The 27,381-nt window shown below is 44.6% G+C and overlaps 2 protein-coding genes across 11 annotated transcripts in view; one reads left to right on the top strand and one right to left on the bottom strand.

The window, feature by feature from the left end:
* Positions 1-28: 28 nt before the first annotated feature.
* On the bottom strand, positions 29-26,782 carry FAM183A (family with sequence similarity 183 member A). Of its 8 annotated transcripts, none has more exons than XM_035727324.1 (9): positions 26,200-26,782; positions 25,891-26,026; positions 21,445-21,638; positions 17,540-17,666; positions 17,153-17,400; positions 14,264-14,323; positions 4,907-5,010; positions 2,094-2,136; positions 29-2,019 (listed from the first exon to the last, which is right to left on the bottom strand). In XM_035727324.1, exons 5-9 carry the CDS (start codon positions 17,376-17,378, stop codon positions 2,003-2,005), a joined length of 450 nt encoding a protein of 149 aa, XP_035583217.1. In that variant the 5' UTR covers positions 17,379-17,400; positions 17,540-17,666; positions 21,445-21,638; positions 25,891-26,026; positions 26,200-26,782; the 3' UTR covers positions 29-2,002. The 8 variants fall into 8 exon arrangements, 7 of the variants coding, with proteins under 7 accessions (XP_035583217.1, XP_035583218.1, XP_027472752.1 ...); XM_027616951.1 differs by lacking the exon at positions 2,094-2,136 and having other exon boundaries at positions 31-2,019; positions 21,445-21,504; positions 21,592-21,638; XR_004820038.1 differs by adding an exon at positions 2,725-3,004 and having other exon boundaries at positions 2,004-2,136.
* LOC113935113 (peptidyl-prolyl cis-trans isomerase A-like) overlaps positions 17,491-27,381 on the top strand; it is a 59,520-nt gene continuing 49,629 nt past the window's right edge. For 2 of the 3 annotated variants that reach the window (XM_027616910.2, XM_027616893.2), the window contains exons 1-2: positions 17,491-17,626; positions 25,602-25,721. The gene's annotated coding sequence lies outside the window, so the exon portion shown is untranslated. The remainder of the gene's footprint in view (positions 17,627-25,601; positions 25,722-27,381) is intronic. The other variant, XM_027616901.2, reaches the window with a different exon arrangement.

Genomic DNA, 27,381 nt, shown 5'->3' with positions numbered 1-27,381 from the left:
AAATGCTAGTTTTATTATTTTTTTCATTTTATGCATTTAACAATAGGAGCTTTTAGTACTTTGATGAACTTTAAAAAATCTCTTCATCATCTTGGATATTGCATTTCGAGAAAAGCATAAAAGGCAGACAGTTGATATGCAGAGATGTCAGGCTAATTCTGATTCTAGTATAAATTAGAAAATAGATCAGGTCCCTGGTTCTTCTTCATCACAGAGTTGTTGGCTCTGAAAGTCGTCCCTGCTCCTGCAGGTCTGTTCCTTTAAATACAGCACATTCACTTCTTCAACATAAGAGAGTAAGCCGTTACTCTGTACACTGGCAGTCCTCATTTTGCTCAGTAGTGCAGGACCAGAAAAATGAGCTGCTTGCTGAAATCATGCAAGGGGATCTTAATAAATTTTGACAAAATGTTTTAAAGGTATGGGGGTAGGGAGGGTGCTCAGAGTTTCCTTGCCTTTTTCGGGTATGATACCTTCCCAGCACCTTGATGTGTTCACTAGCCTGGAAGCTCTCCAAACCCTGAGTTTAGGGGTTTTTAATGGAGGTTTCACTATGTAGGTATGATTGATTAAGTCACTAACCACTGTTGATGGTCCATCTTCTGTCCCTCTTCCCTCCCCAGAGGTGGGGGGTGGGGCTAAACCTCCAAGTTTCTCATCAAGATTTGGTCTTTCTGGTGAGCAGCCCCCATTCTGAAGCTATCTAGAGGCTGCTAAGAGTTGCCTTGTTAGAATAAAAGGTGCCCTTATCACCTCTAAGGAAATGACATGGGATTAAGAGCTTTGTGTCAGGAACTGGGGACAAAGTCATAGATTTGTGATAGCACAGGTCACCTCCTGGTCTTTGACCACAGATCCCTTATAGCAAAAGGGCACATTTCTAGATGCCCAATCATTCATCATATTGTATGAAAATGTCTCCCGGGGCAAGGTCACTCAGATTTGCAGACTTCCATTCGATCTTGTCAGGTTCCAAAAGCAGGAGTGATCACATCAATCAATCTATGGCTTCACCCTCTCAGGCGTAACTCAGGAACAGCCAAATGCAAGAGCTACATGGAGAAAGGTGTGGGTGGGCGCAGGGCTCCCGGGTGCTACGGGGCGCTCCCCACTCCCAGCACCTCCATGCGCTCACCAGCCCGGAGTTCTGTGCCTCTTTCTCCATGGGACCTTCCAATGGTACTACACGGGGGGCTTTTCTTCAGAGCCATTTCATTTTTCCAGAGAGGAACCTGCCAGCTTCGATCCCAGGGTAGAAACGCAATGTACATGTGGGCTAGGGGTTCAGCCTTCCTTTGACAGATTTTCATTGCTTGTAGCCTCATCCCTCACTCCTACCCTGTGTTTTATTCGCTGGCCCTGAGCCCTGGGCTTTCCCTGTTTCTCCAAGAGTAGACCTCCAGTGTGGGAGATGCTCCATGCCTGGCTGGTGTGTGGGGAGAGGATCTCCCTCCCAACGTCCATTTTCAGTTCCCTGCTTCACACCCCCTCCTCTCCAAGTCCTGAACCTTTCTCCAGGGTTCTGTGGTCTGAGGTGTCCCATTCAGTGTGATCTATTTGTGGTTTCCTCACCTTCCTCCATCAGCTTTCCATCTTTGAAATATGTCTTCAGTCTTCTTGGATGCTGACGTTCCTCTCCCATTCTCTCTGTTGTGTGCTCATACGTTTTTGTCTCTTTATTGTCCTTTATTGGGGTCTGGGGAGGCAGAGGGAATATTGTATGCATCTTAACCTGAAATTCTGCCACTAGTTTATAAGATCAAGAATTTGAAGCAGTAGACATGGACAGAAAGCAGAAATGTGAGACTCAGCTAGGAAGAGTCAGACTAAGGCTTGAAAGTAGTCTTTATTCATCCGAGCAGCGCACACGTTGGGTATTAAAGACAGGGCCGTGTCAGCACTGGAAGACTATTTGTGGCGATCGTCCTCTCCCAAGCTCCACATTTTAGCCTTGTACAGCGTGATATCATTGTAGACCCTGAAGTGGTTCAGCCTGCGGTCATCACGTTCCGGGTTGACCTAGAGAGGAGAACGCAGGCATCAGAAGGAAGTCTCATCGGAGGTGGGGCGCCTGGGTTCGACATCGGATGGACCTGGGCTCGAATGTGTGGCCTCCAGTGTGTCTCCTTGCACAACCTTGTTTGGGAAATGGAAATGACAGCATTTACATCAAAATAGTTGTAACCTAGGCAGAGTTGCTGCACTTCCCTTTCCCACACCTGCCTTGGACGCCACACCTCTGGACTCTTGGTCCCCCTGGAAGGAAGCTCCAGGACGGTGGCTGTTCTATGTTTCAGTAGCTGCTTATCTCTAACACCTAGAACAGTATCCAGCACACTAGGGGTTCAGGACACATTTGTGGAATGAAAGAATGGATGCTGTTGATGTGGTTACACAGAGAACTAAGAGCAAGCACTCTGACATAAATTGTATAGAAGCTCTAAGATGAACTTACACAATTAAAGGATACATCTTCATCAGATGTTACTAGGAGAGCAGAAGCTGAGAGGTATTTGAGTGTGGCTTCCCCAGTGTCCCAATATTGGGATTGGGGTTGTCTGCTTGTCCAGGGTGAGGTTCCGCTAGGGGGCAGGGAGCCCTAAGTTAAATTTGGGCTGATCAAGCCTCTTCTGCCCCCAATCATATCACGCTGAACCTCCGGCTTAATTAACTGTTATGGTTGCACGACACCTAGATCTAACTTTGGGGGCTATACTTTCTTACTCTGCCACCAGCGCCATCTGACAGCACTGTCCCTACATTTGTGACGATGAACAGGCTTGGCGTATTCGTAGAGCCTTTGCAACTCCACAGCGATGGCTGATCTGCTGGCACACACTGTCGCTTATCTGCAAGGCTTAGGAGGGTTGGAGCAGTGCAGGGCTGGCCAGGGCACCCTCACTGGCCCTTCCTGTTACGGCCATCTGAGCCTGCCATGAGATATGCTGGTCACAGATGCATTTCCACATGCACACTCTGTACCCATGGGAGCCAGGCCTTTCCTCTTTAAGAAAATGAAGAAGAGCGAGTTAAATTATTTGTGCTTTGTAATATTTTTTGAAGTTGCTTAATTATCTACTTTGGATAATTTGTCTTTCCCTTCACAACCCTCCAGCCCCGCCCCCGTTCACTGTACGTCAGTCCCCCACCCATCCTCCTCCGTCCCTTTGAGCATTGCTCTTGTTAGACTCAGTCGCCCTGTGAGGGTGGGGCGCTCCCCCTGGACCCACTTCCTGTGTCCCAGTCTCCCAGTCCCCTCTCTCCAGGGTGATGCCCCACATCTGAAGAGGAGCTGTTGAAAAGGAGCAGCTTCTTATTGAGCCCCTGCCTTCCTCCCTCCCTCCCTGCCTCCCTCCCCCCTTCCCTCCTTACTGAGCTATTTCTTCCAATCTCCCCGCAGTAGCCCTGCGGCAGAGCCCCATGCCCCAGCCTAGAGCTGTATAAATGGGTGAGAAGGCCAGGCCCCGCAGTGGAAAGCTAAGAACCGCAGGACGTGGGCAGTTCTGGGGAAGGGTGCACGCTCAGTAGAGGACGGCAACTGAGATCAGGCCAAGGGGCCAAGAGAAGCAGGTGCTTGCTCCCCGGCTGGGCTACGAGCTCTCTTGCCTAATCCTCCGCACTGGCATCACAGTAGTCCGCAGTGATTGAGCACTCACTATGCGCTGGGCACTGCCCTAAGCAGTTTAGACACATTGTCTCAGTTAATCCCCACGACACGCCTTCAAGTGTCAGTGTTATTATTCCCATTTTAAGGTGAGTAAATGGTTGTTGAGAGGTTCAGATTCCACAGCCAGAAGGTGGTGGAGCTGGGATTTGAACTCGGCTGACTGGCTCTAGAGCCACCATGTTACACTGATCCACGGAACTGAGCTGAATGGTGCAGGTGCCGAGGCATGCGGTGCTCCAGGAGCACACTGGGAAGGTGCCCGGCTCTGCCTGGTGGGGAGTGTGCACGTCCCTTCCTGGGGCTTGATGAAGAGGTGACTCCTGGGCAGTCCTGAAGGACGAGGAGGACCTCCCCAAGGAGTATAGGTTAGGGTCAGGAGGCAGGCTGCAGGAGCAGTCTACGTAAGGATACAGGGCGTGCAAGACCCTGGTGCCTTTGAGGGAATGCAGGAAGTTCTGCTTTAGCTGAGGAAGAGCGTCTCCAACTTCCCATCAGGTGCCAAATACCCAGATGGACTAAAAGCCAAGTGTTAAGAAGATACGACAACTTGGAGAAAAATCTAAAAGGAAAGCTAGTCACTTGGCAACTCTGGATATTGAAGGTTTTCCTAAGCAAAGCACAAACCCCAGAAACCGTGATGTAAAAGGCTGGCACATCTGACTCAAAAACTAAAACGGTCTATGTAATCAGAGACGTGGACAAATTAAAAGACAAATGTGGCAGGAAGTCCTTCAAATTGTCTTCGTACCAGAAGCCTATCTCATTGTGGGGTGATAACGTGCTGATGATCACATTTCCCAGGTTCCTCACAGCTACTGGTACGTTTCCAGTCCAATGAGGGGCGTGTTGTTACCAGCGTTCCCATTTTACAGATAAGGGGGTGGAACCCTGTGAGGCTACGTGACGTGCCCAAGACCACCCTCCTAGTAACTGGCAGAGCAAACTCGGGCCGGCAGTCGCCAGTGGGCTTTGTTTGGTCCACACCTACACAGTGTCTGCTACATGTTAGGCACTGTTCGAAGCACCTTACGAACACCACCTCATTCTGTAATATCTGGACTATCTCCATGTTACACTGAGGAAACAGAGTCACGGAAGAGCTCAGTGACTTACCCAGGGTCACACAGCTTATAAGTGGCAGCCAGCGCTCAGACCCAGGCAGTCGGGCTTCATACACTGTTCTCTTAACCACACACTGTGTTTCCTCTGTGCTTCCTAAGTAAAAGGAGCCACACTTACCAAGGGCTCTGAGTCCCATCCGATTTCCTGGCTTTCAGTCTGTGTCTCTGCGTATTTCTCCCTTGGCCCATGAGCAGCACGGTGGATAAGATTTAGAAACCTGGCTGGGAGATGACGCATGAGTTATGAAAGAGGCAGGCTTTGGGACCGACAGCTCCTGTGCCCTTTACTCAGGCCACAGTCTGCCTCAGAGACACAGCCCCGGGCCTCGGGGGCCTGCCAAGGCCTTGCAACCCTCATCTTTCAACAAATATTGGTTGAGCACAAACTGCCAGGCGTTCTTCTAGACCTCAGAGGTAGAACAGCGTGTGACAGACACGGTCTCCGCTCTCCTGGAGCTTGTGGTCTAGATGGGGTGACGGCAGGCACAATACCCAAGGGGACAAACAAATCCGAGAGTGATGCCAGGTGTGAAGGAGGAAGAGGCAAAGGGGCACAAAGAAGCAGGGGTGGAGGGCGGAGCAAGATGGCGGAGGAGTAGGAGACCTAGATTTCGTCTGGTCTCAGGAATTCAGCTGAATAGGGATCAAACCATTCTGAACACCTACGAACTCAACAGGAGATCGAAGAGGAGAGTAGCAACAACTCTCTGAACAGAGAAGCGGCCACTTACTGGAAGGTAGGACGTGCGGAGAAGTGAATCTGAGGCGATATTCGGGAGGATAGACGGTGGGGGAGGGGCCTCCGCCGGCCGCTTCTGGCAAGTGCTAGAGCCGCGGAGCACAAAATCGGACCTTTTAGAAGTCGGCTCCGCTGAGGGACGTCGCTCCAGTGGCTAAGCGGGGGGTGGAATCCTCCCGGGACAGTGTGGTCTCAGGACCCTTGGGGTCACAGAAAGACCGGGGATGCCTGAGTGCGGCAGAGCTCCCAGGTATCGGAGCGGGGAAGCCGGCTGCGGAGACGGAGCCGAGGCGCGGGCTCTCAGCTCGGGGTTGCCATAACGTGTGATCCGCGGCCCAGTCGGGCCACTGCTCCTCCAGCAGGGACCCAACAAGCGGCAGAGCCGGGGAGACTCCCCTTCCTTCCCGGGGAGGAGCGGCGCGGGAGCACACCGCAGGGATCTGCTGGGTTTGGAGACTCCACACGGGGTCGGGTGCCAGAGATAGAACTGCTCAGTCACAGGCCGGGTGAGCACGGAGTGCGGCTGGAGACCGGGGACACGAGAGTGACTGCTTTTCTCTGGGGGCTCACTGAGGAGCGGGGCCCCGAGTTCTCAGCTCCTCCGGGTGGAGATTGGGAGGCCACCATTTTTGCCCTGGTCCTCCAAGGCTGTACCGAGAGCTTGCAGGGAACAAAAGCTCCCGAGATCAAACCCGAGCAGCTTCCTTAGCCCGGACCGACAAGGGCGGGGCAATTCCGCCTCCGGCAAAGACATTTGGAAACCACGGCAACAGGCCCCTCCCCCAGAAGATCAGCACCAACAGCCAGCAAGCCAAGACCAAGTTTACCGATCAAGGAGAACGGGAGAACTCCAGCACTAGGGGAATACTGCACATAGAATTCATGGCTTTTTTTTTTTTACCATGATTCATTAGTTCATCAAAGTTAATTTTTGTTAACTGTTTTTTTTTTATTTTTCTTTTTCCCTTTTTCAACCAACATCTTATCAATCCTTTTTTAAAAAAAAAACATTTTTTAGTTTTCATTTTTAGAGTCATATTTTATCCCTTCATAGTAGTTACCCTTATTTTTGGCATATATATATAAGTTGTTCTCTCTTTAAAATTTTGAGATACAGTTTCTTCTAACAGATCAAAATATAACCTAAATCACTAGTGTATGGCTTTGTTCTAGTCTCCTGCCTGATCACATTCTCTCCCTTTTTCCTTTTTTTTTTCTTAAATTTTCTTTCTTTTTTCAAACAACTTCTTATCAAGTCCTTTTATAAAATCTTTTGTAATTTTCATCTTTACAGTCATCTTCCATCCCTTCATTGTATCAACCCTTATTTTGTACATATATGTCTTTCTTCCTTTAAAATTTTAGGAGGCACTTTTTTCGAACAGACCAAAATACGCCCAAAATCTAGTGTGTGGCACTGATCTATGCACTAGCCTGATCATATTTGATCATATTCTGCTTTTTCTGTATTGTTCTGTTTTTGTTTTTATCTCTTTTTTCTTTTTTTCTCTTTCTTTTTTCTTTCTTTCCCTTTCTTTTCCCCTGGTTTCAGGTCTTTTCTGATTTGTATACAGTATATTTGCTGGGGACGTTGTAAACTTGTTAGCATTTTGTTCTCTCATTCATCTATTCTCCTCTGGACAAAATGACAAGATGAAAAAAATCACCTCAGCAAAAAGAACAAGAGGTAGTACCGTCAGCCAGGGACCTACTCAATACGGACATTAGTACGATGTCGGACCTAGAGTTCAGAATCATGACTTTAAAGATACTAGCTGGGCTTGAAAAAAGCGTGGAAGTTATTAGAGAAACCCTTTCTGGAGAAATAAAAGAACTAAAATCTAACCAAGTCGAAATCAAAAAGGCTATTGATGAAGTGCAATCAAAAATGGGGGCACTAAATGCTAGGATAAATGAGGCAGAAGAGAGAATCAGTGATATAGAAGACCAAATGATGGAAAATAAAGAGGCTGAGAAAAAGAGAGAAACAACTACAGGATCACGAGGGCAGAATTCGAGAGATCAGCGATACCATAAGATGAAACAACATTAGAATAATTGGGATCCCAGAAGAAGAAGAGAGAGAGAAGGGGGCAGAAGGTATATTGGAGCAAATAATAGCAGAAAACTTCCATAATGTGAGGAAGGAAACTGGCATCAAAATCCAGGAGGCACAGAGAACCCCTCCCAAAATCAATAAAAATAGGTCAACACCCCGATATCTAATAGTAAAACTTACGAGTCTCAGAGACAAAGAGAAAATCCTGAAAGCAGCTCAGGAGAAGAGATATGTAACCTACAATGGTAGAAACATTAGATTGGCAACAGACCTATCCACAGAGACCTGGCAGGCCAGAAAGGACTGGCAAGATATCTTCAGAGCACTAAACGAGAAAAATATGCAGCCAAGAATACTATATCCAGCTAGGCTGTCATTGAAAATAGAAGGAGAGATAAAAAGCTTCCAGAACAAACAAAAACTAAAGGAATTTGCAAACACGAAACCAGCCCTCCAAGAAATATTGAAAGGGGTCCTCTAAGCAAAGAGAGAGCCTAAAAGCAGCAAAGATCAGAAAGGAACACAGACAACATACAGTTAACAGTCACCTTACAGGCAATACAATGGCACTAAATTCATACCTTTCAATAGTTACCCTGAATGTAAATGGGCTAAATGCCCCAATCAAAAGACACAGGCTATCAGATTGGATTAAAAAACAAGACCCATCAATATGCTGTCTGCAAGAGACTCATTTTAGACCCAAAGACACCCTCAGATTGAAAGTGAGGGGGTGGAAAACCATTTACCATGCTAATGGACACCAGAAGAAAGCTGGGGTGGCAATCCTTATATCAGACAAACTAGATTTTAAAACAAAGACTGTAATAAGAGATGAGGAAGGACACTATATCCTACTTAAAGGGTCTATCCAACAAGAAGATCTAACAATTGTAAATATCTATGCCCCGAACATGGGAGCAGCCAATTATATAAGGCAATTAATAACAAAAGCAAAGAAACACATTGACAACAATACAGTAATAGTGGGGGACTTTAACACCCCCCTGACTGAAATGGACAGATCATCTAAGCAAAAGATCAACAAGGAAATAAAGACTTTAAATGACACACTGGACCAAATGGACTTCATAGACATATTCAGAACATTCCATCCCAAAGCAACGGAATACACATTCTTCTCTAGTGCCCATGGAACATTCTCCAGAATTGATCACATCCTAGGTCACAAATCAGGTCTCAACCGGTACCAAAAGATTGGGATCATTCCCTGCATATTTTCAGACCCCAGTGCTTTGAAACTAGAACTCAATCACAAGAGGAAAGTCGGAAAGAACTCAAATGCATGGAGGCTAAAGAGCATCCTACTAAAGAATGAATGGGTCAACCAGGAAATTAAAGAAGAATTTAAAAAATTCATGGAAACCAATGAAAATGAAAACACAACTGTTCAAAATCTTTGGGATACAGCAAAGGCAGTCCTGAGAGGAAAGTATATAGCAATACAAGCCTTTCTCAAGAAACAAGAAAGGTCTCAAATACACAACCTAACCCTACACCTAAAGGAGCTGGAGAAAGAACAGCAAAGAAAGCCTAAACCCAGCAGGAGAAGAGAAATCATAAAGATCAGAGCAGAAATCAATGAACTAGAAACCAAAAGAACAGTAGAACAGATCAACAAAACTAGGAGCTGGTTCTTTGAAAGAATTAACAAGATTGATAAACTCCTGGCCAGACTGATCAAAAAGAAAAGAGAAATGACCCAAATCAACAAAATCATGACTGAAAGAGGAGAGATCACAACCAACACCAAAGAAATACAAACAATTATAAGAACATATTATGAGCAACTCTATGCCAGCAAATTAGATAACCTGGAAGAAAGGGGTGCATTCCTAGAGATGTATCAACTACCAAAATTGAACCAGGAAGAAATAGAAAACCTGAATAGACCTATAACCACTAAGGAAATTGAAGCAGTCATCAAAAATCTCCCAAGAAACAAAAGCCCAGGGCCAGATGGCTTCCCAGGGGAATTCTATCAGACATTTAAAGGAAGAATTAATACCTATTCTCCTGAAACTGTTCCAAAAAATAGAAATGGAAGGAAAACTTCCGAACTCATTTTATGAGGCCACCATTACCTTGATCCCAAAACCAGACAAAGACCCCATCAAAAAGGAGAATTACAGACCAATATCCTTGATGAACATGGATGCAAAAATTCTCACCAAAATACTAGCCAATAGGATCCAACAGTACATTAAAAGGATTATTCACCACGACCAAGTGGGATTTATCCCTGGGCTGCAAGGCTGGTTCAACATCCGCAAATCAATCAACGTGATACAATACATTAACAAAAGAAAGAACAAGAATCGTATGATCCTCTCAATAGATGCAGAAAAAGCATTTGACAAAGTACAGCATCCTTTCTTGATCAAAACTCTTCAGAGTATAGGGATAGAGGGTACATACCTCAATATCATAAAAGCCATCTATGAAAAACCTACAGCGAATATCATTCTCAATGGGGAAAGGCTGAGAGCTTTTCCCCTAAGGTCAGGAACGCGGCAGGGATGTCCACTCTCACCACTGCTATTCAACATAGTATTAGAAGTCCTAGCCACAGCAATCAGACAACAAAAAGAAATCAAAGGCATCCAAATCGGCAAAGAGGTAGTCAAACTCTCACTCTTTGCAGATGATATGATACTGTATGTGGAAAACCCAAAAGACTCCACCCCAAAACTGCTAGAACTCATACAGGAATTCAGTAAAGTAGCAGGATATAAAATCAATGCACAGAAATCAGTGGCATTCCTATACACCAACAACAAGACAGAAGAGAGACAAATCAAGGAGTCGATCCCATTTACAATTGCACCCAAAACCATTAGATACCTAGGAATAAATTTAACCAAAGAGGCAAAGGATCTGTACTCAGAAAACTATAAAATACTCATGAAAGAAATTGAAGAAGACACAAAGAAATGGAAAAACATTCCATGCTCATGGATTGGGAGAACCAACATTGTGAAGATGTCAATGCTACCTAGAGCAATCTACACATTCAATGCAATCCCCATCAAAATACCATCCACTTTTTTCAAAGACATGGAACAAATCATCCTAAAATTTGTATGGAACCAGAAGAGACCCCGAATAGCCAGAGGAATATTGAAAAAGAAAAGCAAAGCTGCCGGCATCACAATTCCGGACTTCCAGCTCTATTACAAAGCTGTCATCATCAAGACAGTATGGTACTGGCACAAAAACAGACACATAGATCAATGGAACAGAATCGAGAGGCCAGAAATGGACCCTCAACTTTATGGTCAACTCATCTTTGACAAAGCAGGAAAGAATGTCCAATGGAAAAAAGACAGTCTCTTCAACAAATGGTGTTGGGAAAATTGGACAGCCACATGCAGAAGAATGAAACTGGACCATTTCCTTACACCACACACAAAAATAGACTCAAAATGGTTGAAAGACCTAAACGTGAGACAGGAGTCCATCAAAATCCTAAAGGAGAACACAGGTAGCAACCTCTTCGACCTCAGCCGCAGCAACTTCTTCCTAGACACATCGGCAAAGGCACGGGAAGCCAGGGCAAAAATGAACTATTGGGATTTCATCAAGATAAAAAGCTTTTGCACAGCAAAAGAAACAGTCCACAAAACCAAAAGACAACCAACAGAATGGGAGAAAATATTTGCAAATGACTTATCAGATAAAGGGCAAGTATCCAAAATCTATAAAGAACTTATCAAACTCAACACCCAAAGAACAAATAATCCAATCAAGAAATGGGCAGAAGACATGAACAGACATTTTTCCAAAGAAGACATCCAAATGGCCAACAGGCACATGAAAAAGTGCTCAACATCGCTCGGCATCAGGGAAATCCAAATCAAAACCTCAATGAGATACCACCTCATCCCCATCAGAATGGCTAAAATTAACAAGTCAGGGAACGACAGATGTTGGCGGGGATGTGGAGAAAGGGGAACCCTCCTACACTGTTGGTGGGAATGCAAGCTGGTGCAACCACTCTGGAAAACAGTATGGAGGTTCCTCAAACAGTTGAAATTAGAGCTACCATTCGATCCAGCAATTGCACCACTGGGTATTTACCACAAAGATACAAATGTAGGGACCCGAAGGGGTACGTGCACCCCAATGTTTATAGCAGCAATGTCCACCATAGCCAAACTGTGGAAAGAGCCAAGATGTCCATCGACAGATGAATGGATAAAGAAGAGGTGGTATATATACACAATGGAATATTATGCAGCCATCAAAAGGAATGAGATCTTGCCATTTGCAACGACGTGGATGGAACTGGAGGGTGTTATGCTGAGTGAAATAACTCAATCAGAGAAAGACATGTATCCTATGACCTCACTGATATGAGGAATTCTTAATCTCAGGAAACAAACTGAGTGTTACTGGAGTGGTGGGGGGGTGGGAGGGATGGGGTGACTGGGTGATAGACATTGGGGAGGGTATGTGCTACGGTGAGCGCTGTAAATTGTGCAAGACTGTTGGATCACAGATCTGTACTTCTGAAACAAATAACGCAACACATTTTAAGAAAAAAGAAAAAGAAGAAGATAACAGGAGAGGAAGAATGAAGGGGAGTAAGTCGGAGGGGGAGACGAACCATGAGAGATGATGGACTCTGAAAAACAAACTGAGGGTTCTAGAGGGGAGGAGGGTGGGGGGATGGGTTAGCCTGGTGATGGGTATTAAGGAGGGCACATTCTGCGTGGAGCACTGGGTGTTATGAACAAACAATGAATCATGGAACACTACATCCAAAACTAATAATGTAATATATGGTGATTAACATAACAATAAAAAAATTAAAAAAAAAAAAAAGAAGCAGGGGTGGCTACTTGAGACCAGGATCTGGATGCCAAGCAGGAGCCAGCCCTGAGACCGAGGCAAGAGGACAAGCACAGTACAGGCAGCAAGAACAAAGGCCCTGAGGCACGAGCAAGCTGGGCCAACGTGGCTGTGGCAGAGTGAGGAGGAGGGTTGTAAGCAGGCCAAACCCTCTGTACTGCTACAGGTATGGCTGCCAACCCCACGCCTAACTGTAACTCCATAGTTTGAGGACTGACAAAGGTTTCATTTTAAATTTCCACCCTGGCACCTGGGTGGCTCAGTTGGTTAAGCGACTGCCTTCAGCTCAGGTCATGATCCTGGAGTCCCGGGATTGAGTCCCGCATCGGGCTCCCTGCTCAGCGGGGAGTCTGCTTCTCCCTCTGACCCTCCCCCCTCTCATGCTCTCTCTCTCTCTCTCATTCTCTCTCTCAAATAAATAAATAAAAAAAAATCTAAAAAATAATAAATAAATTTCCACCCTATCGTGTCTCAATTTGAGAGAGGCAGTTTGACAACGGGAAGAACCTGGGCTTCCTAGTCAGACATTCCTGGCCCTTCTGCTACTAGCCTGACGGGTGGTTTAACTTCTCTGGGCCTCACTCTGCTCATCTGGAAAATGGGGAGGCCAATATCCACCTCAGCAAGATGACTGAGAATGAAGGGGGACCTGGCCCTGGGCTGAGCTTATCCATAATATAAGCAGTTAGCAATACATTCCTGGCTTGCTTTCAGGTCCCTCGCTGCCTGTTACTCTCCTTATTACTGCAAGGCCCCAGCTCCTCTCCTTTCCTCTAGCTGGGCTGGTCTCTTCACCACAGATAACACCCTTACTTCCTCAGACGATGCTCTATGAGTCTATCCACTTGTCTGTCTCTGCTATGCTCTGAGATCCTCCCTCCTCCTGCCCACCCCACCTTCCTACCCTGTCATCCTATGTAAACCCTACATCTTTCCTCCATCAAATTCTACTCTAAGGGGGTGGGGGGAGGGAGGCGACCTTTCAGGAAGGGTAGGGCTTCCATCAAATAGCTCTCTTCCGTCGGTCCTGAGCGTGGCCCACCCACCTGGATACTAGAGCCGTCCCCAACCACCTGCCTTCTTGGGCCACACTGCTGTCTCTCATTTCTGTGCCTTTCCGTATAACTCAGAATGTCCTTCTGGTCTTCTGCACCTGACCTACTCCACCTCAGCCTGTTATCACCTCCTCCAAGAAGACTTCCCAGAACTCCACAGCCTCTCTAGGGCACCTGTTTTCTCTGTTGTTGCCATCCCAATTTTACTCTCTATTTACTCGTCTGTCTCCTTCACTGTGGTATGAGGTCTCCACCTCCCCCACCCCCCGCCCCATCAGAGTGACTGTCTCATGGTAATAATGAAAGTAATAGCATTTCCTGATCGCCATGTACGATACTGTTCTATACTCTGAGTACTTGCTTTCCTTTGTTTAATCCTCACAACAACGTGAGAGACAGGTTCAGGGAGGTTAAAACTTGCCCGAAGTCACACGGTTAATGAGTGGTAGAACCAGGATTTGAACTCCATTAAAATGACTTCAGAGCCTCTGCTTGTAACAGCAAAATGTTTGATGAATGAATATATGAATGCACTGTTAAGGCCATTAGGAGCATTTTTCTTGGCTTGACAGTCAATGAGCTGGCTGTATGGTTGGATATGTCAGTCTCCTGTGAGCTTCACGAGTGTGAGTCCAGTTTTCAGATGATCAAAGTGTTGCCCCAGGGTAACACTACCCTGACAGCTCTCTCCAGCCACCTGCCTATCTGTGCTCTCTCTCAGTGGTGTTCACAAAGCCTGGGACTTACCATCTGCGGGTTCCTCTAGGTTATCGTGCCAAGACATGGGCTTTCTGGTGATTGTGTGAACTAGAGAAAAACAGCATCATAGGTTCACGTTAAAACATTAATGCCCCACCCTCTTGAAGACTTACCCTAGCCAGACACCTGCTGAGCATTTTCTGAGTGTCTGCCACCTGTCAGGTATTGTGCTGGGCACTTGGGAATAAGGCTCTCAAGGACCTCACAATCCAGAGTGACACTGTCCAGGACAGTGGCCACCAGCCACATGTGGCTACTTGAATTTGAATAGTTAAAATTAAATACACTTAGAAATCCATTCCATAGGCACACTAGCCACATTTCAAGTGCTCAGCAACCACATGGGGCTAATGGCCCCCATTTTGGACAGCACAGATACAAAACATTTCATTGTTGCAGAATGTTCTCTCAAACAGCTGGTCAGTGAGGATGCAGACAAACCAGGCAGCCAAACAAGGTTAGACACATGGTGATATATCCCCTGAAGGCTATGTGATAACAGAAGTGCAGAATCCACAGACGTCCATTCAACTCATAATTACTGATGCCCAGGAGACAGGGCTGTAAACAGAGGAGGTTCCTGTACTCCCTGAGCTTCCATTTGCGGTGACAGACAATAAACGAATAAATACTTGGGCAAAAGTAAGTGAGCTGTAGAACAATAAATCATGTTACATGGGTAGAGAGTTGATGGTGGGGTGGGAGTGGGGGTGACAGGTCCCTAAGGGCATTAGAGCAGAGTTCCAAATAAAGTGAGGGAATCCAAGAGTGAGCTTGGTGGGTTTGAGAAACATCGAGAAGGCCAGAGTAATTCCATGGAGTGAGCTAGGTGGAGGCTAGTAGGAAATGAGCAGAGGCCAGAAGGAACCAGTGGTCTCCAAGACTCCTCAGACTCCTACCAGTAAAAAATCTTCTGAGCACACACCTATAAATGTGTATTTATATGGTCTCTATGTACCATGAGTAGTATAATTTCTTTCTTTATACCTAAAAGTAAACATAAATACAAATTCTAGCAGAAATACGAGTTCTAATTCTAATACTTCCTCACTTTACCCCAATGGTTCACACTAATCATGTGCCCAAGGGACAGGAGCTGGGAGACCTAGAAAGCCTGAACATTGCCTGAAGGGATTATTTAAATTGTGGTAATGGACCAAGTTTAAACAGAATTGACTGTTAATTTGTTTTCCTGAAATTGGTTGGGAGCTCCAGAGGAAAACCAGGTTAGTTATGAGCAAAACGAAGACATTACATTTTCTGTGCCCTCACCACTACCCCCCCCCCCACACGCACACACACATACACACAGGGTAGCTCTGTGAGATGGGTATGCTACTTAGCTTGACTGTTGTAAGCATTTCACTGTATATGTATATCAAAACATCATGTTGTACATCTTAAATATATACAATTTTTATCTAGAAAGGGACGTTACATTTTCTTGTAGAGAAAATGCTGAGCTGCAGTGGACTACAGTTAATTAGGCCCAGAAATTGGGAGAGAAGTTCTGGAAGAAGAAACAATGATATTGAAGGTAACAAGATGGGGAAAGGTGTGATATATTTAGGAAATCCATTTATTTAGACATGGTGGGAGAGAAGGGAGCTCGTGCCTGGTGCAGAGTAAGCACTAAAATATTTATTAAAGGAGCAGTGTGTGGCTGGAGAGGGGAGTCCCGATGAGGCTAGGTGGGCGGCAGAGCCAGATCCACGGGGGTCTTATGTACTGAGCAGTTTAAACCTCAGTTCAGAAGCTGTGGGCCACTGAGGGTTACAGAGGGACTGGTGAGATCGTACTCACTTTTAGCAAAGCTCCAGCCAGCAGTGGTGTAAGGGACAGTGGGCTTGGAGGAAGAGGGTAGTTAGGAGCCCATCAGATCAGTACAGACCGAAGTGAGCAGGGCCCTGCTGAGGCTTGGCAGGGATGCTGCAGAGAGACGTGGACTCAGGCCCTATTTAGAGGTGGGGGGGAAGTAAGTGAGGAGAGGTGGAGATGCCTCCACATGCACCATAGTCTTTCACTGAGGTCCGAACACTGGAAGGGTCGGTGAGAAAAATGTTAATAACCAGGACTGTGACCACTTTGATGTGTGCCGTGAGGAAGAGACTGAGGATGACTGCTAGGCTTCTAACTTGGGAGAGAAAACAATTGCAGTACCTTCCGCTCAAACAAGATACTCTGGAATAGCAGCAGGTGGGGGAGAGGTGCAAGATGCCCCCAGTTTTCCAACTGGTGAGTTTAAGGTATCCATGGGTTGTCCAGGGGAAGAGAGCTGGGCGGTGGTTGGGGTGTGGGTCTGGGGCAGCTGATTTGAGACCCGGTGGCCTTCAGGGGCAGCTGATGCTACAGGACCAGATGCAACTACCCAGGGAATGTGCCAGGTGAGGAGTGGGGGCAGGGCCGTTTTATCAGGAGGGCACTATGAGCCCTGAGTCCACCACCCCTGAACTTTCCAAACATCTAAGACAGTATGAGAAGCCTGGAAAAACAAACAAACAGCTAGCTTATTAACAAACACAACTAGCTTATTAACAACAAACCAAAACACAAACAGCAAAACAAAACACAAAACCCCACAAAATATAATTATTTCGAAAGCAAAATTTTAAAAAGTATTTCAAACTTTTGACAAAAGTACTATTTAATCGCGATATGTGTGCATTTTAATATATTAAAGTATTTGATGGGATGTGGAGCGAGACCTTCCGCACCTCCCGCCGAGTCAGAGGCCTGAAATCTAGGGAGGGGGGCGAGGTCAGAGAAGGCGTCTCCTACTGTGCTCCGGCCATGCATCCCCGCCCCGCACCCCCACGGCCCCCCCTTCCCGGGGAGCGCCCACCCTGTCCCCTACCTCCGCCCCGGGGCGCCCCTCACCCTTGCGGAGGGGATTCGCGTGATACTGTGTGTAGAGTTTCTGGGTTCGAAGCTCTTTGAGGTATAATTCCCGCAGGATCTGGTTCTGGTGGACCTCATCTGGGATCACCTTCTCCTTTTGGCGTCCGGCCATGGCTTTGGCGGTGCCGGGTGCGGTCCTGCTCCTTCTCACTGCCCTCCGGACGCTGGCCCGGTTGGGGAGATGGGGGACAGGGCGGAGCGCCATCTCCAGGCAACGGCGTCCCACGCTGTCTCCCGGCAACAGCGTCCCGGATTACAGCCTCGCTTCGACCCCCTCCGGGGCCGCCCATCCCTCCCCCACTTCCAGAACCTTATTTCTTACCCCGCTTCCTTCGGAAGCCCGAAGCCTGAAGCCGGAGGACTCACCTTCCCCAGCCTCTCCAGATCCTGGTTACTAGGACGGCCCCTGCATACCACCAGGAGAGGGCACACGTCCAGCAGCTGACCCAGGAGGTAATGGACTGGATTGGACCTCACCTTGGACAGTCATTTCCTAAGAAAGATTTGGGAAGGAGTCAGAAACCTCTCCCATTTTATTTTATTTTATTTTTTATCTCTCCCTCTGATTTCATCTTTTTTTAATTATTATTTTTTTTAATTTAATTTTATTATGTTATGTTAATCACCATACATTACATCATTAGTTTTTGATGTAGTGTTCCACGCTTCATTGTTTTCATATAACACCCAGTGCTCCATGCAGTACATGCCCTCCTTAATACCCATCACCAGGCTAACCCATCCCCCCACCCTCCTCCCCTCTAGAACCCTCAGTTTGTTTCTCAGAGTCCATCGTCTCTCATGGTTCATCTCCCCTCTGATTTCCCGCCCTTCATTTTTTCCCTTCCTACTATCTTCTTTTTTTTTTTTTTAACAACATATAATGTATTATTTGTTTCAGAGGTACAGGTCTGTGATTCATCAGTCTTACACAATTCACAGCGTTCACCATAGCACATACCCTCTGCAATGGCTATCACCCAGCCACCCCATCCCTCCCACCCGCCCCCACTCCAGCAACCCTCAGTTTGTTTCCCAAGATTACGAATTCCTCATATCAGTGAGATCATATGATACATGTCTTTCTCTGACTTATTTCGCTTAGCAAAATACCCTCTAGTTCTGTCCACGTTGTTGCAAATGGCAAGATTTCGGTTTTTTTTTTCTGATGGCTGCATAATATTCCATTGTGTGTATATATATATATATATATATATATATATATATATATATATATATATATACATCACATCTTCTTTATCCATTCATCTGTTGATCGACATCTTGGCTCTTTCCATAGTTTGGCTATTGTGGACATTGCTGCTATAAACATTGGGGTGCATGTACCCCTTCGGATCCCTACATTTGTATCTTTGGGGTAAATACCCATTAGTGAGATTGCTGGGTCATAGAGTAGCTCTATTTTCAACTTTTTGAGGACCTCCATACTGTTTTCCAGAGTGGCTGCACCAGCCTGCATTCCCACCAACAGTGCAGGACAGTTCCCCTTTATCTGCTTCCTTGCCAACATCTGTCGTTTCCTGACTTGTTAATTTTAGCCATTCTGACTGGTGGGAGGTGGTATCTCATTGAGGTTTTGATTTGGATTTCTGTAACACGAGCGATGTTGAGCACTTTTTCATGTGTCTGTTGGCCATTTGGAGGTCTTCTTTGGAAAAAATATCTGTTCATATCTTCTGCCCATTTCTTGATTGGATTATTTGTAATTTGGATGTTGAGTTTGATAAATTCTTTATAGATTTTGGATACTAGCTCTTTATCCGATATGTCATTTGCAAATATCTTCTCCCATTCTGTCGGTTGTCTTTTGGTTTTGTTGACTGTTTCCTTTGCTGTGCAAAAGCTTTTTATCTTGATGAAGCCCCAATAGTTCATTTTTGCCCTTGCTTCCCTTTCCTTTGGCAATGTTTCTAGGAAGAAGTTGCTCCGGCTGAGGTCGAAGAGGTTGCTGCCTGTGTTCTCCTCTAGGATTTTGATGAACTCCTGTCTCACATTTAGGTTTTTCATCCATTTTGAGGCTATTTTTGTGGGTAGTGTAAGGAAATGGTCCAGTTTCATTCTTCTGCATGTGACTGTCCAATTTTCCCAACACCATTTGTTGAAGAGACTGTCTTTTTTCCATTGGACATTCTTTCCTGCTTTGTCAAAGATGAGTTGACCATAGAGTTGAGGGTCCATTTCTGGGCTCTCGATTCTGTTCCATTGATCTATGTGTCTGTTTTTGTGCCAGTACCATACTGTCTTGATGATGACAGTTTTGTAATAGAGCTTGAAGTCCGGAATTGTGATGCCGCCAGCTTTGCTTTTCTTTTTCAACATTCCTCTGGCTATTTGGGGTCTTTTCTGGTTCCATACAAATTTTAGGATTATTTGTTCCATTTCTTTGAAAAAAGTGGATGGTATTTTAATAGGAATTGCATTAAATATGTAGATTGCTCTAGGTAGCATTGACATCTTCACATTATTTGTTTTTCCAATCCATGAGCATGGAACGTTTTTCAATTTCTTTGTGTCTTCCTCAACTTCTTTCATGAGTATTCTATAGCTTTCTGAGTATAGATTCTTTGCCTTTTTGGTTAGATTTATTCCTAGGTATCTTATGGTTTTGGGTGCAGTTGTAAATGGGACCGACTCCTTAATTTCTCTTTCTTCTGTCTTGTTGGTGTATAGAAATGCCACTGATTTCTGTGCATTGATTTTATATCCTGCCACTTTACTGAATTCCTGTATGAGTTCTAGCAGTTTAGGGGTGGAGTCCTTTGGGTTTTCCACATAAAGTATCATATCATCTGCAAAGAGTGAGAGTTTGACTTCTTCTTTGGCGATTCGGATGCCTTTCGTTTCTTTTTGTTGTCTGATTGCTGTGGCTGGGACTTCTAGTACTATGTTGAATAGCACTGGAGATAGTGAGACCTCTTCCATTTTAAAGCAGATGACTAGAATCGAAACTCTCAATGTCTGTCTCATAAAACAGAGGACGTTTCAAATCTGACAAGTTATTCTGGCCCTTATCACCTGTGGGATAATATAGACAGAAGAACCCCTTTCCTAATATAAGTAACTTGGAGACTTTGGTAAAATACACATAGCATAAAATTTACCATCAGAAGCATTTTTAAGGATACAATTCAGTAGTGTTAAGTATATTCACACTGTGTGAGACCAATTTCCAGAATTTTTTGATATTCATTAAACAACTTTCCATGGCCCCCCTCCCCCATAGCCTCTGGCAACTACCGGTTTACTTTCTCTATGAATTTGACCACTCTAGATACCTCATATAATACAGTTTGACTCCAAAGCCCATGCTCTTTTCCACTAAGTACTTCATTGATTCATCTATCCGTTCATTCATTCAGGACATAGCATAGTTGAGGATGTGTGAACCCAGCTAGCTACTTAATGCCTCCTTGTTTTAGCTCCTACTGCTCCTTCTCCTTGGCCTGGAAGGCTCTTTTCCTTGTGTCTGCCTGGGGAACACCCATTTATAAGAAGCTCATGTACACGTGAGCTGCTTTCAAAAAGCTGCTGGACTCTATAGCCTCTAGTCCAACTTCTGTCTGTGGCATGCTCTACTCCAAATCTATAGTTACTGGAATACTTTACTAAAATTCTTTGTTTATATGTAAGTTACTTGAGAACAAGAAATATATCGGGTCCATCTCTGCATGACCAGTACCTGGCATAGTATGGACAGATATGGGTGTTTGGTAAATGTTTGCTGGCTGATTGGATGTCTGCTCAGTTAGTACTGTGATTTTCTCCTGCTTACATCATTACATAAACCCTTATGTGATTCAGAAACACAAACAGATTTATCACATCAGGGCTGAGGTAGAGAAGCACCTTTGTTACTTATTGTGAGCCATACCTGAGTCCCTTTTTCTAGCAAGGCTCAAACAGCCTCTGAAGTCTTCACTATCTTCCTAAACCTAAATAGAAATGAACCATCATTCTGCTTAGGAGCCACCTTGTTAGCTCTGGGACAACTAGCAAAGGCCGTGTTGGTCCCTTAACTGACCTTTCTTCAGCCTGGGCCCAGTGGTCCAGGAACCCTCCCTCCATACAGGCCTAGGGTTAGGAGAAGGCTCAGAAGGAAGGGAGGCGGGTGTCACTGCAGCTTCATCTTCTCTCCACTCCAGCCCCACATTATTATGTTTCTCAGGTGCCCTCACATGGGTTTTGAACACATCACAGCCCAGCCCAGGAGAGGCCAGCCCAGTGACTCTCTGGGGCTAGCTTCTGCTTACCTGGGGGACATTCCGGGCCATCAGTGTGCTTCTAAACTCTTGAGACTCTGTATTGAAAAACTGTAGAGTTGAAAAACATGATGGCCTGGTCCTCCAGCTTCTCAGCCAGTGTCTGGGGTTGCAGATTTTTCTTGAAATCTATGTTACCTCTCAATTGGGAGCAGTTGTTGAGACTCAACTAACAGGGAAATCAACTAGAAAAATATAATAGAAAATACCATTCACGTTAACAATAAACAACTATCTAGGAATTAACCTAACAAAGGATGCATGAAAATTTTATGGAGAAAAAAATTAAAACTATCCATATCATGGATACATGATATGTCTTAACTAATACGGAGATCAGCATTGTATGCTGGTGAGCTGCTGTGCAGAACTTAGAGCCACAAACTAGATGCGCTACAGCAGTGAGGGCGGATCTTAAAACAGCGGTGATTGAAAAAAACTATAAAAGCCTAAGGTTTATAATATAATACTCTTCCCTAAAACTACAAACAGACCAACTCTATATGGTACAAGATCGATTCTGCATGGTACAGAGTTAGTGTCTATTTGGGTAAGGAGATCAGAGAGGCAAAATACAGAGTAAAAAAATAAAACAAGATTTTTCCTTCTGGGCTTGCCCTCCTGCTGCAGACATTTAAGCACAGGGCCTGGGTATTGAGCAGTGCTGGACTTTTATTCCTTGAAAGAAGGGAGTCGAAGGAGATGAGCCCTACAGTTGCTCCGGATTTCTGCCTGGAGACACTTTCTGAAATATGCATGGACGAGGAACCCGAGCTAAGCAGGTGATACCTCCTGGTTGAGGTGGCTGAAAATTTGTGGAGCCCCGAGAATTGGAGGGAGGGGTGGGAGAGAGAGCGAAAGAGCACCAGAAATGTGCATGGAAACCCCTTGAGTCTTGCCTGATACTATGAAGGGAAAAACTCGGTGAAGGAATGGCTTGGGAAGCTGTGAGCTTAGCAACACCCAGAATTCATACAGGGCTGAGAGAAAGGTGAGTTCTGACCAGACAGGATAGAGAGTCCTCGTTGAAGGTGTTGGGTAGAGGCCCCCAAATTTTACACCTTAGTAATAGGACTAAGCAAACCTTAGAGAAAAGGTTGCTCTAGCCTTTCCTTAATGAAGCTTCAAAACAAGGCTCGGAAAGTATCAGATGGATCCACAAGTGGCCATTCGGCCTCCCGGAAAAATTTCCAACACCTTTCAAAGAAAGACAACAAAATCCAGCACTCAACAATGTAACATTCACAAAGGACAGCCTCAGTTAAAACTATTAGAAGAGCAGACAGTTGGAGAAGTGGGGAAATGTGGCCCATTGCCAGGAGAAAAAGCAATGTAGAAGTTTGAAAACTTAGGGGTGCCTGGGTGGCTCAGTCGGTTAAACGTCTGCCTTTGGCTCAAGTCATGATCTGAGGGCCCTGGGATCGAGCCCCTGGTCGGGCTCCCTGCTCGGCCAGGAGCCTGCTTCTCCCTCTCCCTCTGCCCCCCTCCCCCCCGCTTATGATCTCTCTCTCTCTCTCTGTCAAATAAATAAATAAAATCTTTTAAAAAAAAAAGAAGTTTGAAAACTTAGATGAAATGGGTAACTTCTGTGAAGGATAGATTTCCAGAACTGACAAAAAAAGAAAAAAAAAGAAGAAATAGAAAATCTGCATATCTTTACATCTATTTTTTTAAAAATTCAATTTGTAATTGAAAAACTTCCCACAATATACCCTCCAGGCCCAGATGGCTTCTCTGGTCAATCTGTCAAACATATAATGAAGAAGATACCGCTCCTACCCAAACTCTTTCAGAAAACAGGAGTGGAAGAAACATTTCCCAACTCATTTTTTTTTGGTTTTTATTTTTTAATTAAAAGAAAAAAGTTTTTTAAAAGTAAGCTCTACACCCACCAATGTGGGGGCTCGAACTCATGACCCTGAGATCAAGAGTCACATGCTTTGCTGACTGAGCCAGCCAGGTGTCCCATTTCCTAACTCATTTTGAGGTCAGCATTACATCAACACTAAAACCAGACAAATGATTACAAAAAAGAAAACTAAAGATAAATAACCCTCATGAACATCTATGTAAAAATCCTTAACTAAGTATTAGAAAATTATATCTAGCAATATATAAAAAGATTAGTATACATGGGGTTTGTCCAAGAGCTGTAAGGTTGGGTTGGTATTTGGAAATATCAATTCACCATATTAACAAATAAAGAGACAATATGATCGTCTCTACATTTGGTAGATGGGGAGGGGAGGTAAAAGGGGAGAGCTGTTGGGTCCTTTGTGGGAGCCCCCTGCACCCTCTGCCTGACACTACAACCAGTGAGAACTCACAGTTACAAGTTAGGGATTCTTGATAAGCACTCATGTTTAAAAATCCTAACAGAAACTTTTTATCGTGAAACATCACACATACACAAAAAAAGGGCTTTCCCGCAGAATGGGTAGCTTATACTGATTTACCACAAGAACATACGTGTAACCATCACAGAGGCCGACACTAGAACACTAACAGCACCCCAAGAGGTCTTTCTCATACCCTCACCCAAACCCTGTCTTCCCCTTTCTCCTCAAAGGTAACCCCTATCCTGACTCTTAACACCACAGATCATTTTGCCCGTTTTTTTCACTTTGTGTAAATGGAATCAGACAGTATGCATGCTTTTGCATTTGACTTCTTTTGCTCAACATTGTTTGTGAAATTCATCTATGCTGTTGTGTGTGGTTGTAGTTTCATTCCTGTGTACTGTTCACTTTTGTGACTATAACAGTTTGTTTATTCATTTTACTACTAATGGACACCGGTCTGTTTCAATATGGACTATTACAAATCATGCTGTATGCACATTTTTTGTAGATGTCTCTTGGTGCCCATGTACAAACATTTTGTTGGCTATATGCTTGGGAGTGCATCTCATTATGGTTTTAATCTGTATTTTTCTATTGACTAATGAGGTTGGCCAACTTCTTTTGTATGCTTATTGGTCGTTTGGATATCCTCTTTTGGGAAGTTCCTGTTACAAATCTTTTTCTATTTTTCTTTTGTATTGCTTGTCTTTTCTTTATCAATTTGTTGGAGTTCTTTATATATTATGGATATAATAAGCCCTTTGAGAGCTGTAACATGTCCTGCAAATTTATTTTCCCACTGTATGATTTGCCCCTTAATGGTATTGTTTTGATAACTTGAAAGACACTTTATAGTATCTTCTTCAAATTTAAATGTGGTCAAATATATCAGTTTTTCCCTTTAAGATTAGTGCTTTCTAAATGACACTGAAGACATTTTTTCTAATTGATGGTGTGATGATATTTTCTTGTATTACCTTCAAATCAGTACTGCCCAATAAAAATAGGAAGCAAGTCACACAAGCAATTTAAAATTTTCTAAAGAGCAAAAAGAAACAGATTCAGTTAATTTAAAAGATATTTTATTTAATCCAATATGTCTAAATTATCATTTCAACATTTCAATATAAATGCTGTTGAGATATCTTATTGTTTTTTCATACTGTGTTTAAAATCCAGTGCAAATTTTATACTGAATAACACATCTCAAGTGCTCAGTAGCCATGCGAGACCGGGGCAATTCTACATGATTTGTTTTTACTCTTTACAGTTAGATGTATGTTTTACCTGAAGCTGAGTGTAGTTATGAGTTTGGAATTGTTATGTAGTTTTGAGTGTAGTTATGTGCTAGGAATCTAGCTTAATTTATTTCCGTCAAAGTATCCAATGGACCAAGAACCAATTTATTGAAAAGACAGCCCATCCCCGTGGTTCTGCTATGATACTTTTGTCTTAAGTCAAGTGCCCACATATGTGGGGACCTGTGTCTGGACCCTTCTATGCCACTTGTCTCTTTGTCTATGTTAGCACTACTGCTACACTATCTTAATTACTATAATTTTTGTGACAAATCCTGGTATCTGGTAGGAAAATTGTTCCCACCAGTTCTTAAGAGAGTCTTGGCTATTCTTGGCCCTTTTGCATGTCCACCCAAATTATAATGAGTTTGTCAAGTTTCCTAAAAATATGTTAGGATTTTGATGATGATTCCACTGAATCTATGTATCGGTTTGAAGAGAGCACTTTTTTAAAAAAGTATATCATCCTATCATCTGAGTAGGATCTGGATGTGTCCTTGCCTCCTAGGCTCAGCTACCTGCCATTTTCTGGGGTACAGAAGTTCAACCTTCAGAGCTTTGATGAGAACATAATGGAAAGCCCCCCATCTTCTTGCAAGAGGCATTTCTCAAAGGCAGAAAGTCGCTGGTAAGTTTCTACAATTCTAGGATGCAGAAAAATAGAGTCTTGGAGGAACCAGACCAAAACCTTGAATCCCCATATGTCTATAATAGGGGCCTTCTGCTCTGTGTGTGAGTTCTTAGGGGTCACCCATTCTTGCACTCACTTTAATCCAGCACAGATCAATAGGACTTACCTGCCTAGAGATCAGATTAGATGTTTTCCACTCACTCTTCTCTACTTTGTGTCACTGATCTTGCTGTTTGCTCTGTGGTCACAGACCAAGTTCCATGGAGAAGCCAGTTATAAATGTAGAAGCTCATTCAGGCTGGCTAATTGGGAAAGAGGAAAGAAACAGATTTTCTAGAAAAAGGGTCTTGTTAAAGGTGTCTCTGGCATCTGAAGGGGATTTACAAGAATAAAGACAAAATATAGATAATAGATAACCAGGTTATGGCTGAAAACACCATCATGGAAAAGGGGTCCTGTAACTAACAGAGCTTACCTTCCAACCTGAATGTTGGTTGGCATTCTCTTGAATTCCCAACACTCACCAGGTCAGGCTCCTGGAGATCACAGTTCTGGCAATGCTGGATGGCATCAGAACTGTCCCACTCACAGGGAAATAATCTCTCCGGGATAAGATTTGTGAATCACAGAGGTCTAGTTGGGGTTGGCTGGAATGTTGGTGAGGACCAGACTCCAAAGATCTAGAAAGAAGGGTTGGAAGGAGGAGTAGGAGCAAAGACAAAGGACTAATAGGAAAGAGGAGCGAGATGAACAGAGCGGCAAATGGATGGTCTGGAAGGAATAGAGGAAGATTTTGACAGGGAAATCTGTAAGGTAGGGTGGCAAGAAGGGATAGCTCTAGTCAGAGGAGGGAAAGAGGTAGGGCAGTAAGCTGAGAGAGGTAGACGGTGCTGGGGAGCAGTCTGAGAGCCTTAAGAGTTAGACAGGAGAGGAAGGTGGGTTGGAAAACGAGAGCATGAGGGGAGACTGGGCAGGTGGAGTCTGGGGCTGAGATGAGGAAATCCGGGGCAGCTTTCTTATCATTTTTCCAAATGGCATTTCTCTAGTTACTCATCTTGGCAAAAAGGAGTAACTGGACATAAGCTCAGACCTACCCCAGCATTTATCTCCCACACCAGCCCTCGCATCATCCCATGGCTGAATGCCCATTATGAAATATGTGTGCCCCTCCCTTCTGGGCAGTCAGCCGGTCTGCCAGCCAGGGAAATGGCGCCAGGTGCTAAGTTGGAGAGTGATCACAGGCAATAGCAAAGAGAAGAAATGGGGCTGTAATATTAGTCCTTATTCCTTGAGATAACATGTAGTTTTGTCCCTCACTAGGCAAAGATTGATCAAAGGGCTGCGATACAGTTAGAGGCTTGGGACCAAGAGAATGGATCTGAAGCAGGTGTGGGCAAAGTGGGGAGAAGTCTGTTCCTCCAGCTATTTAACTTACTACATTTTCCAAAGCCTTTTACATCATTTATGTAACTCCACGAATATGAGGTGATCAGAGATATTACATCCATTTTACCAATAAGGATACTGTAGGCCAGACAGGGAACTAGATAGGCAGGCCGTGGGTGACATAAGGGCTTAGGGGGCATGCAGGAGGGTGCACAAAATGGCACAGAGCACTGTCAGCGTGACCCTCTCCCATGTTTCTGGACAGGATCTG

Source organism: Zalophus californianus, chromosome 4 (genome assembly GCF_009762305.2).
Source record: "Zalophus californianus isolate mZalCal1 chromosome 4, mZalCal1.pri.v2, whole genome shotgun sequence".
In the NCBI taxonomy this organism is placed as follows: Eukaryota; Metazoa; Chordata; class Mammalia; order Carnivora; family Otariidae; genus Zalophus; species Zalophus californianus.
The sequence above is the reverse complement of the archived record's forward strand: the minus strand, read 5'-3'. Positions and strand labels throughout refer to the sequence as shown.

Coding starts and splice junctions, on each gene's coding strand:
- FAM183A (XM_027616944.1), bottom strand. CDS start 17,378: ATGGCGCTCCGCCCTGTCCCCCATCTCCCCAACCGGGCCAGCGTCCGG. Junction 14,324..17,152: donor CGCGAATCCCCTCCGCAAGG/GTGAGGGGCGCC, acceptor GTTTTTCTCTAG/TTCACACAATCACCAGAAAG. Junction 5,011..14,263: donor CCTAGAGGAACCCGCAGATG/GTAAGTCCCAGG, acceptor GTCATCTCCCAG/CCAGGTTTCTAAATCTTATC.